This window comes from Pyrgilauda ruficollis, unplaced genomic scaffold (assembly GCF_017590135.1).
Source record: "Pyrgilauda ruficollis isolate IOZ18807 unplaced genomic scaffold, ASM1759013v1 scaffold54, whole genome shotgun sequence".
Classification (NCBI taxonomy): Eukaryota; Metazoa; Chordata; class Aves; order Passeriformes; family Passeridae; genus Pyrgilauda; species Pyrgilauda ruficollis.
This window is the reverse complement of record NW_024527044.1, coordinates 4,898,959-4,911,430: the sequence shown is the minus strand read 5'-3', so window position 1 is coordinate 4,911,430 and position 12,472 is coordinate 4,898,959. Positions and strand designations below refer to the sequence as shown.

The following is a 12,472-nucleotide window of genomic DNA, read 5'->3' as shown; positions in this document are numbered from 1 at the left end:
AGAGAAATGCCTCCGAGGTTGAACTGACAGATCAAAACCTGCTGGCCACCTCTATTGTATCAGTGCCATGTCAGAAGACAAGGTTTCATAGAGGTCAGATTAGTTACTTTGCATGTGTGAAAGTGGCACATCAAAATTACGTACAGAATACATTAAGTATAAAAAACCTCTAGGAAGTGCTGTCAGCATCTACCCCCACACACCCTCAGCAGGTTTGAAGGGAACAGAAAACCAGGAGCATCTGACAGACCAGATGAGTGTGCTGCCACTCAGGGGGACCTCAGCAGCCTGGAAAACAGGCAGAGAAGAACTTATCTCAAAATCCGAGAATAACGGCTAGGGAGGGACCCCAAGGATCCCCTGGTTCAGCTTTTCCTGGAAAAAAAAAAATTTAAAAAACCAGGGACTTAATGAAGTTCAGCAAAGGGAAATGCCAACTTCTGCCACTGGGTAGGAACAACACCATGCACCAGTACAGGCTGAGGGGGCACCTGGGTGGACGGGAACTTTGCAGATCAGGGGTCCTGGTGGACACCAGGTTGAACACGAGTCAGAGATGGACCTTGAGCACCCTGGGCTGCATCAGGGAAAGTGCTGCCAGCAGATTGAAGGAGGTGATCCTCTGCCAAGAGCGAAGCGCCAAAAAGGGGCTGGAGCATCTGTCATTTGAGAAGAGCAGCTGGGACAGCTCAGTCTGGAGAAGGCTCAGGGGGAACTTCTCAGTGTGTATGAACGCCTGAAGGGAAGGTGCAAAGAGGATGGAGACAGGCTCTTTTCAGGGTGCCCAGTGAAAGAGGCAGTGAGCATAAACAAATACAGATACAAATACAGTTTAACTCACTTCCTATACAGGAAGAGGAGCACAAACAGGAGCCTTTGTACCTGTGCAGACAGGCAGTATGGTAAAAGTAGCACAGCAGAAATATACCTGATAGTAGGAGGTTCAGAGCTGTGAAAATTAAGTATATGTTCTTCATTAAACAGTCATTTTGAAATACTTGGGATGTTACATGTTGGTTGTAGGTGCAGAAGAGCAAGCTCACATACGTCAGCTGTGACAAATAGGGTGTTGAACTCCATTTTGCAAACTGTCTGGAACAAACAGATAAATCACTGTTAACTGTGATATTTCTACATTTCTGTGTTTAGCTATCACAGGTCTTTATATGTTTATCTATTAAATAGATAAAATAAGTTTTATTTTATCTATTATATTTATATGTTTTATTTTATCTATTAAATTATTTCTCTTCCTATAAAGGGGTAAAGTGATAAGAGAGCTAAAGGCCTTGTAATATTGGAGAAATGCATCTTTTCATTATACGCATGGTATATTTTCATTAACTGACTGAGTAGTGAGTTCAAAGTGATCTATGTGTACAGGTCAGACAATTTCTCAAGCCTCTGTGAAGACATTCATTAAAGGCTTTTGTGTTTGTTTTGGCCTTTTTTGTTTGTTTTGTTTAGGTTGTACTTTTAGGGCATGATTTGGTGAAGGACATGAGATGCAAGGCACTGTTGTGAGGAGGATACAACCAGTAGGAACGTGTAACAGTCACTGCCAAGCTTTCCTTGGGCTGGGCAGTGGTTAATGTTTAATGGTTTTTCCAAGTGAACTAACACAGAAGCACAGGTGAGGGCACTGAGCAGTCTGGCTGCCTTTCTCCAGCAGCACACAGCTGGCCCAGAGCCCGCTACTGTGCTTCCACCCCATCTGAACTCTACACTCTCTCCCTTTATATGCAGCCTTTGGTCAAACTGGCTTGGGACAGAAACCAAAAAACTCCACCTCACTGAGAGTTGAAATAAATTAATAGGAAGGGTCCTCTTTTCTGGTGCTGTCATCTCAGGATTTGGGCATGTGGGAGATCCAGGTGTTTGATGGCTCTCCCTGAGTACTGGTCCTTCCCTTCTCCACACATCACAGAGCTGTGCATGCAAGCATCCACCTCTAGTCAGGCTCATTTCAAAGGTCCTGTGGGAAGAGAATATTCCTCTTCACAGCCATCCCCCAATCATCTGGTTTAAAAAAAAAGCTATTTCTTCAGGCTAGAAGTGACCAGGGAGAGCTGCTCCTTCCATAGGATGCTGCAATGCAATAAGGTTTACTTTAAGGAGAGATCTAGTTGTTGTTTTCCACTCCCTACAGCATGGTCATAGAGAAAACAGAATGAGATTGTACATGAGGTACATGGTTGTGAAACCCTTATCCTGGGAGGTTTTCAGGGCACCAAACAAGACCTTGGGCAACCTGCTGTAACTCCAAAGCTCTCCCTTTTGTGGCAGAGGACTGACTGTAGGATGACTGCAGGTGAACTCTAGAGGTCCTCTCTACCCCACATTATGAGTCAGTCATACACAGGCTGATAGAGTGTGGCACAAGCTGACTCAAGCTGTGCAGGGAGGCACGAAGTGCCACAGCAGATGGCATGAACTGTCCAGAAACACGCTCTGAACCACTCATACCTTCCATGTAGCCAGGCACATTTGCATTGGATTGCAATATGCCCTCTCCCCATTTTTAACCACAGCTTTGTCAGGAGTTTGTTTTATCCCTGCATGAATTCTAATGAATTTTAACCCCAAGAAGGATCCAATTTAATACCAATTACTGGGGACCAATGAGACAGATTCATCCAGCTTCAGCTGAATATTTCACCTGCAATGCTCCCTTAATTTGTCTGAATTATTTTGACAGGGACCACACACCAAAGCTTTAAGCAGTCAGAGGTGTGGGGAGGTGTTCTGAGATAAGTTTCTGTGACCAAAAAAGTCCTCAAATCATTATGAGAATTACTGACTAATGATTAACTTAGGGATTCAGCTTAATGATAAATTAAAAAGCTCTACAATAATGTAAGAGAAATTAGAACTGGCAAACAACAGGACTTCAGCACTTAGCCAGGAAAAGCTTTAAACTTTTCACTTAAGAGCTCTGAGAAATGATCAATTTCTGCCATCCCAGGCTTGCTGGGATCCTTGTTCAAACTGCAGCGCTGCCTGCCTAATCCACAGCCCCAGGGCACGTAGCTGTTGCTAATGCAGCTCTTACTAAAGCAGATCTGGATCAATTAATCCCTCCCGGATGCAGCTGCTTGACACGGGAACAGAGTTTGGGGCTCCCCAGGCAGTGCTGCCAATGACAGCACCCCGAAAGCAAACAGATCCCACGCATAATCTTCAGCTCTCATTAATGATTACTCTTTTTAATGTAGATAATGGACAAATCCGTGCGTGTGTCTGTACCTGCAGTGCCGCTTTCCAGGCACAGAGCAGCCTTGGTGACAGACTACATTTCCCAGGAGCCTGTTGCGTCGGAGTCTCTTGTGTCACTGCAGCAGGACCTTGCAGCTCTGCGGAGCCACTCGGGCTGCTGCAGCTCCCGGTGCTGGCGCTGGAGAAGCATGACCTTCCGCAGCTTGTCTCCTAAAGCATCCCCAGCTGGTCTGCGCTAGGGCCCGCTCTTCCTGCAGACACAGCGGGCAGGGTGGCTGGTTACCCTCGGTTCATGTGAGATGCTAGATGTCACCTGCAGAAGAAGAGAGGAGCTTACCTCTTCCAGAGAGATGGCCCCGAGCCAGCAAATTCGCCCTGTCAGCCTGTGCAGCGGCTGTGGCAGAACTAGGTACAACTCACCGTGGTTTTCCGAGAGGGAAGGGGGGTCAGATTTACTTACGGGGGGCCTGAATGCCTCATTCCTCAGTGTTCTGCTCCAGCAGATCTTCATTTCACTGTGCTAGTCATGGCTTTTCCATAATCTGTTTTATGCCACCTGACCGTGGCTGGAGGGAGGGTTTTTCAGCATGAAATCTTTGCCTCAGAGACCGAAGGGCTGCAGTCATTAACTCAGTGCAGTGACTAATTTAAGCTTTGCACTGGCTGGGTTTCCAGAGAAAGACTAAAGAGGCAGGCAGATCTGTTGCCTAAGTTACTAGCAAGGCCTTATTCCTTCAGGAATTTCCTTTTCATAGTCAGTGAAGGTTAATCAAAGAAAAATCAACTCTTAAGTTTCTGGTCACAGTGGAGATGCTTATAAAAATGGAGTTGGGAAACTGCTTGGTGAAACATGGAATAGAAGCCCACTGGCATCTGTGTATCACTGCTTTGTGACCAAGTAACTTATTTTGAATATTTTTTAGCATGTTCTTTATAATTTCTATAGGGTCTTAAAAGCAAGTCAGTTACATTGCTCTAAAGATTTGTAATTTCTCAATCTTTGCTAATCTTTAAACATGAATGCCAAACTTAATGCACAAATAGACTATAAACCTGCTGAGGCTTTGAGCAGTGACTGCAGTCCCCTGGCACCTGAGTCCTGCTTTGGAAGGACCCTGGTGTGTCTCAGAGGTAACAAAACAAAGACAAGCCCTGCTCCTTCCCTGCCACAGGCTGGGATGGTCCATCACCAGGCACTCCTGGCCTGGAACTGAAATGAGGGGCACAAATATGTATCCATACTGTTTCAGGAGCTGCCTTAGGAAGCTGAGATCACCTTGGTTCTCCTTCACTGGCCACCAGTTATTTCAGCAAGAGAAATAACAGGCTAGACATTATTTCTGTGCCTGTGTAATGAACGCAAGCATGCTTTAGGGTGGTTTGTAGGACAGATAGGTATGTAAGTTTGTAGGTGAGCCTGAGTGTGTCACCATTATGATGACCTCTGTGGGGTTGTTCCTGACCATAGCATGTGCTGCCACTGTGCTGGACAGTATTGGAAAGACCACATGATCAATTGAGAGATATGACTGGTCCGTGTTCAGGGGGAGTAACTGGAACAGGATTTTTAATCCCGAGTCCCTCACAAGGGACACATACTTGGCATAACAAATCTGCAGAACTAAATATGGGAGAAAGACTGTGTGTTTGACAGGAATGCCATTTAGTTACTTGTGCCTAGAGCCACTTTTAACAGACCTGGATGAGAATTCTCCTTTTCTCCAGGGATCTCCTGGACCCTGTTTGGTACAGCCCCTGCTCCCTGCTGGTGCCTGTCCAGCCCCTCGGGCGCTGGCAGGGCATTGCGGTGCGGCCGTTCCCGGCACGGGAGGTCTCCCTGCAGCCGCACTCCTATTCACGTGTGTTCCCGGCCCTTTGCCCTCAGTGACATTTCCCCTGGATCTCACGAAAACCCGGCTGCAGATCCAAGGTGAAGCTGCCGTGCGCCGCGGCGGAGCTGGGCCGGCGGTGCCGTACCGCGGGATGCTGCGCACGGCGGCTGGAATCGCGCAGGAGGAGGGAGTACGGAAGCTCTGGCAAGGAGCCACGCCGGCCGTCTACCGCCACATCGGTGAATATCTGCTCGTGGTGGGACACGATGCGTCCTGCCTTCTGTGGCCAAGCCTTTTGGAGTGAGCTTGCCATATTTTCTTGTTCTTTAAATGTATCTGTGAGGACTTTTCAGTCCAGCCTGCAATCCCACTTTGAAATATACGAGATTTCAGATCAATAGCATCTCTTCATGGCCTTATTCTGACTTCTGGCAAACAAAGTATAAGTTCTCTGTCATCTTTGCATGAAGATCTCGTTCAGGAAGTCCAGACACCCAGAGTTCTCAGAACAATAAATGTCTCGTGTGTGAGGGAAGTGGGGACAGATTAGAAAAAAAGGATGGGGAAAAAGATGAGCTTGCAAGCACAAGGGAAAAATACAATTGCTTAAAAGAAATGCATTAGTGGTTTGCCACATATAACAGGTTACTGTGCTTCAGCTGGAAATACGGTGACAACAAAACTCAAAAGCACTTGTGGAGGTTTTGTGCTTGGCATCAGCCCAGAAGGAGGCAATGCAGTCCCATCTCCTTAGGGTGCAGGCAAAGCTGTCCTGCTTCCTGGCAGACCTGTGGCTCAGTCAGAGAGATTTTTTGATAATAAAACGCCCTGGCTCTCCCACTAACACCAGAAAAACCCCTCACTTTCCCCATTCAGATAACAAACATGAGAGCGGTGACCAGCTGAGCCAGGCGAGCTCTGGAGTGTTATAAACCACAGTCTTGATCTCCCTCTCACTGTGACCTCCAGAAATGGCAGACCCAAGAACTGTCTCCTGCTTTTGTTTTCCACAGTATACACTGGTGTTCGGATGGTTACTTATGAACATCTCCGTGACTCCGTGCTTGGCAGGGCAGAGGGTGAAAGCTTTCCTCTCTGGTAATGTTGCATATTCATGCATATTTATTGCTTGCTTGGGGATTGTCCTTACTGTAAGAGACCTACAGCAATATCTTAGGTCCAAAATGTATCTGGTTTTAGAATGGAATTGATAAAATTTACTGCAAAATACTTGTCATGCCCAATGTTACAAGAAGGGGGACCTATGGATAATACTGAAATTTCTGATTTTACTAAAATAAATAGACCCATAAAATTAACACAACTTGTCTAGTGGGAGAGAAAGAAAAGTATATATCAGCAAGCAGTTTGGAATTTCAGGTGGGCATTCAGTTATAATACATGGAGCATCATCCTTTACTTGTGTACTTTGCCATCCTGCCTTTAAACCTTAAGCAAAGAGCAAAATGTAACCTTGTTTTGGTTTTTTTCCCCCAGGTAAGTTTTAACCCTTTTTGAAAATTGACAGAAATATTACTGACTCCTTTAACAACCTATAGCCACCACAATTATCACCTTTACTTTGGCTATTAATATATGGAATAATTGTTTACACTTGTTCCACCTGGGTTGTGCCGCTGAACTCTTCAGCTTGAGCACTGTGACCTGTGAAGATTTTCAGTGTATTCTGGAGCACAATTTTTCTCCATTTGGCAGGAAAGCTGTGGTGGGAGGCATATCTGCAGGTGCCGTTGGACAGTTTTTTGCGAGCCCAACTGATCTGGTGAAGGTGCAGATGCAGATGGAGGGAAAAAGGAAGTTGGAAGGAAAGCCGTTACGGTTGGTTCCTCTCTGAGCTGGTGTTTCTTCCCCTCTTACTGATCACTCTTTGGTCCAGGGTGTATTTCTCTGTGTTTTCTGCCACCCCTTCTCCCCAGCTTCTCTGAGCCCTTTTACAGGGAGAGCACCTGATGGCTCTGGGCAGTGAAGAGGGGAGGGATTCAAGACCTCCTCCTTATTCCATTTATGCTCATCTTCTTTATTCTGATTTATTGGTCCCAGGGACCACAAACCCATCCTCTGTGCTGCAGCACGTCCATGCCAGCACTGCACCATGGGGAGGGAAGGATGCTTTCTGAAGATGGAAGAAAGCACAAGTAAAATGGCTCATGCAGGATGCACAGGCACAAGGAAGGCCGGCACAGAGCAGGGCTTGAGACTCTTCTGCAAATACCAGGACATGCTGCTCTTTGCATTCCAAATTGCTGCCATCATTTGGTGTCACCTACATTTAGTACTGTAAGCCAGTGTGGGACCTAAGGCTTGTCTGCTGTTAGGGACCAGATCACTGCTTTGCAAGGCATCTGGTATCTCTGGTAAAATATTGTGGCATGAAAGTCAAAGACAGATCCAAAAATGGATCTGGAGTGCCAGATCCTTGCAGGTATAAATTCCTAATCTTGTGTGAGGACCCAGTACAGCAAAGTACTGGAACATGCAAAGATTTCACTGGGCTGTCTACCCACAAGTTGCATCTTGATTTCAGGTTTCGGGGTGTGCACCACGCATTTCTGAAGATCCTGTCTGAAGGAGGAGTAAGGGGACTTTGGGCTGGATGGGTACCAAATGTCCAGAGAGCTGCTCTGGTGAACATGGGAGGTAAATGGAATAACTTGGCCTGCAGCACTCAAGGCCCCACCAAAGCTTTAAGAAAAAGGAGCTCAGCTTCTCCCTTTGCCTTAGTGTTGTGATTACCTGGGGCCCTGTTTGGAGCACCCTGCAGGTCACCTCTGCCTTTTGCACCTGTGTTTTGGTCCTGTGGAAATCAAATGGCTTAAAAGTTTTTACCTGCATTTAAAGAAAAGTGAACCAGGAGCTGAAGGGGTCCCACAGCCAGCAAAGCAGGAACTTCACCAACCACAGCCAGTGCCCCAGTGAGGTGAGCAGAGCAGAGCCAGCAAAGGCAGCCAGGCTTCACCAAGATCCAGATCCATAGGGAAGTGTGTGGTGATGAGGCTGGTGTGAGACCAAGCCAGGAAGCTGAGCCAGCAACAGGACTGGTGAGGGTCACCCAGATACAGCTCAGCATCATCTGTAAGGTAAATCAGAGCAGATGGGAGCAGAAAGGAGAATGTACTCGTTTAAAGACAGGACTCAGGTGCCACAGCCCCCATTAAAAACTGGGGGCAGAGTGCCAGCTGTGCCAAAGACAGGAGCCTCGATGGAAATGAACAACCTGTGTTGTGAACAGCACAGACCATTCACTCTTGACAGTGCTGTTTTTTCTCATTATCCTCTTCACAGATCTGACCACTTATGACACAGTGAAACAATTCTTGCTTCTGAACACGACACTTGTGGACAATAGTGTGACTCACAGCGTCAGCAGGTAATTGGATGTGTTCTCCAATTACCCCTTTTCCACTGTGGAGCATTTCCAGCCTTGCTGTCTTCATCTGCTTCTCTGTGCCAGCAGAAGACCCCATTCTTTGATTTTGATACTGCTGATGAAATGCAACTTCAGAATTATTTTTTTCCTGAGAGAACATCACTTTATAGAAACACAAAAGAAAGGATGCAACCATTGCTACAAAACTGCCCTCACTAGAAGTGCCTTGTTGGTGCATTTAAGCCCTTTGCTCTAATCTGTGGGAACACAGTCATACAGCTTCTGCAGAACATCCTCTTTTACTCTCTTAAGTGATGAAATAATCTGCTTTATATAAACATTATGAATTGCCTATTGTGGGTCCTTCATCCCTGACTCAGAACTGCACACAGAGGTGAGGGCAGCTGGCACTGGGAGGACATGTGAGCATGAGCAGTATTAGTAAGCCTCCCAAATCAAGTTTATGTCATGAGTTATTACTCATGATTTGATGATAACTGTTTTAATATATCTTAATTATAAGAACTGGAATCACAATGCTGAAATTTTTATGATACATCTTGGTTTCTTCCTGAAGTATCTGTTGCTGTTGGCAGTGCCTGCTCTGGGCTGGTAGCAGCTGTTCTGGGAACTCCTGCTGACGTGGTCAAAACCCGGGTAATGAACCAGCCAAGAGATAAGCAGGGAAGGTATGGACACTTCACAGACCAAATTTCAGCAGCACATTGAAACCATGGGTCTGACTGATTTCACTGGGAGTGAAATGCTAAATTGATAATTTGCTCTTCATCTTTCTAGTGATGATTTTACTGATTTAATAAATGTCTGGGGGGTGTTGTTGTGATGGCCACCTCAGCATAACCAGTGGATTTCAGTTCTGGATTAGGCTCCAAGGAGATTACAATAGCACTTTGGCTTGTAGAAAAATCTCAGCACAAATTATTTTTATAAGGGGGATGTTTTATTTTTTTAATTGTGTATTTGTAATCCTAACACTGTTTGTTCTCCTTGCACATTGTAGAGGTCTGCTCTATAAATCTTCCATGGACTGCTTGATTCAAACTGTCCAGGGTGAAGGGTTTATGTCTCTCTACAAAGGCTTTACACCAACTTGGATGCGAATGGTACATGCTTTTCAACTATCTTTACAAGAACAATTGGCACTAAAATGTGAGGAGTGTAGATGCAGCCCTAACCCTATGCAATATTACAATTTTTGTACGAAAGACATAATCATAGAATTGTAGAATGGTTTGGGTTCAAGAGATTTTAAAGGTAATCTCATTCCAAACCCTCTGCCATGGACAGGGACACCTTCCACTTGCTCAGAGCCCCATCCAACCTGGCATTGAACACTTCCAGGGATGGGGAGTTCACAGCTTCTCTGAGCAGACAGAGGCCTTGGAACCTCTCTGGGAACCAGAGCAATATAAGACTGAACTTAAGAATATGATTTTTAAGAAGAGACAGTTTAATTTAATGGGCTTATTTATTGGGTTACTTTTGTTTTCAGCCTCTAACTTCAGTGTTTGCTTTCACAGGCACCTTGGTCACTGGTATTCTGGCTTACATATGAACAAATCAGAAGGCTGTGTGGAGTTACTTCTTTTTAAAACCTTCAATATTCACAGAGAGGAGTCAAGAACTGAATTCTCATTCCACACGGTAGTAGGATCACATGCATAGCTTGTTGCTCCAAGTCCAGTCCTTACTGTTTGGGAACAGCCATGATTTAAGGATACTATCTGATTGTCAGACTGCTCCATGAAATTTATATTATCCACAGGATAAAATTGTCACAACAATACTTCAGCTAGCAGCCAACACTAGCTTTCCAAACCAGCAACAGGAATAAAAAAAAATCCTACCAAGCAAATAGAACATAATACTGTCTGTTTGATAATGGAGATGGTTTCTGTTGTTAAAGACAAGAGCAGATTGATCAATGCACTGAACAAATTCTGTGGCTAAGCATCTATAAAATTATTTGGGAATTTTTGTTGTAAACTGCATTTGCACACAGATAAAGAACTACCTCTCGTTAGTTTGATGTGCCAGCAAACCAAGCCTGTAGTGCTAGGTATTAAAAAAAGATAAAAGCAGTTTACCTGATTCCAAATCTGCTTTGCACAAAAAGTGGAAGGGTTTGTGCTCCTCTAAATTCCCAGAGACTGCCTGGCCTCTCCACTCAACTCTTTGAGTAAAGATCATGACTGAAGTGCAGTCCTGTTCCCAGAAAATCAAAAGCCTAGTTTGCTCTGCAACGCTCGAAGGTCTCAGGATACTCCACAGGACGAAGCTGAACTGCTTGTCCTGTGACAGTCTCGGTGCTGATGTGCAGACTGGGTCATTTTCCATGGAAATGTGCACTCTGCCCATTTTAAATCTCGATGGAAATACAACATTCTCTTCAGTAATGCAAAATGTTTGATCAAGAGTGATTTATTTATTTTTAAACCTAAAGCCTTCCAGATTTCATAGAGAAGGAGGCTAGTGCTGTTTGTCACTACGTTCACCTTTGGCAATCAGGAGTCAAAAATGCAGTATTAAAAGCAGCCATGAGTAGATAAAACAAAGATGGCTTTGATTTAGTAATATCTAATAATTGAGTTAATGTAGAAAATGTGGCTCTTTGAATAAATACCTAGGATTTCTTCTAGTCTTTGCAACCAGTGTCTCCAATGTGCCATTTTCTCATTGAATGCAGTTTGGGTGTTTTCTTGGCTTGCACTTGTTTTTTCTGATTGTCCTGTAGTTCAGTTATGGCTGTATGCACTTGGGGTGTGCTTCCAGCTTAGAAAACGTTCATCTCACCATTATTAGGGAGTCACAGAACCACAGAATGGGGCAGGTTGGAAGGGACCACCGTGGCTCATCTGGTCTCACCTTCCTGCTCAAGCTTCCTGCTCATCCCAGAGCACAGGGCACAGGATTCACAGGATTGCACCCAGTCAGTTCTGGAATATCTCCAGTGAGGGACACTCCACAGCCTCTCTGGACAATCCATTCCAGGTCTTGGTCACTGCACAGTAAAGTTCTTCCTCACATTCAGGCAGAATCTCCTGTGCATCAGTCCAATGGTTTTGTTCAGAAATCCTGGTGTTTTTCTAGCTGTCATCCTGAGAAACAGATCCAAGTTCTTTCTGTCTTGTACTCCAGCACCAGCAATGACAAACCAGCAAAGCTGCTGCTTCAGTTCCATCCCAAGCACTCCCGCCTGCCATCCTGTTACCCTGATAACCCAGTGATGGATACACAGCTTTACCTTTCTCATGAGACAGGGTAAGTGCTTTTATCACACAGTCATAGAACAGTTTGGGGACCTCTAAGAGCAGTTCCAACTCCCTGCCAGGGGCAGGGACACCTTCCACTATCCCAGGTGGCTCCAAGCTCTGTCCTGCCTGGCCTTGGACACTTCCAGGGATTGGGAATCCACAGCTTCTCTGGGCTTTTCCTGTGTGTCACAACCCTCACAGTGAAGAACTGCTTCCTAATATCTAATCTAAACCTGCTTTCTTTCAGTTTGAAGCCATTCCCCCTCGTCCTGTCACTCCAGGCCCTTATAAAAAGTCCCTCTCCATCCTTCTTGCTGGCTCTCTTCAGATAATGGAAGGCCACAATTAGGTCACCTTGAAGCTTCTCTTCTCCAGGCTGAACAATCCCAACCCTCTCAGCCTTTCTACCAAGGACAGTTGCTCAACCTCTCTGATTATCATAACCAATATATTAATTATAAGCAGTGTGTAAAACCACTTTTTAGCCTACATTTATCAAAGTTGCCATAAGCTACTTTTATGGGCACACAGCTTGGGAAAATCACTGAAACTCTAAGCTTAGTTAGAATAACCTTGATATGCTTCAGTTAACAAAGCCTGAAAGAAGAGAGGTCTATTGATGAAACTGGATACAAGGAGTGCATAATTTATGGACCACAAAGACATTCGGCAGAAAACAGCAGACCAAAAAGAGACTAACAAAGACTCAGTACGTGTGCTGCAAAGTCCCTGCCTGGGAAAAAAGATAATAAAAGGACTGA

The 12,472-nt window shown here is 45.1% G+C and overlaps 1 protein-coding gene across 1 annotated transcript; it reads left to right on the top strand.

The window, feature by feature from the left end:
- The first annotated feature begins 3,353 nt into the window (after window positions 1–3,353).
- Window positions 3,354–11,105, top strand: SLC25A27 (solute carrier family 25 member 27). Its single transcript, XM_041480958.1, has 9 exons — window positions 3,354–3,625; window positions 5,102–5,287; window positions 6,062–6,146; window positions 6,765–6,887; window positions 7,594–7,706; window positions 8,352–8,436; window positions 9,033–9,125; window positions 9,458–9,560; window positions 9,978–11,105. Exons 1-9 carry the CDS (start codon window positions 3,523–3,525, stop codon window positions 10,047–10,049), a joined length of 963 nt encoding a protein of 320 aa, XP_041336892.1. The 5' UTR covers window positions 3,354–3,522; the 3' UTR covers window positions 10,050–11,105.
- Window positions 11,106–12,472: the final 1,367 nt, after the last annotated feature.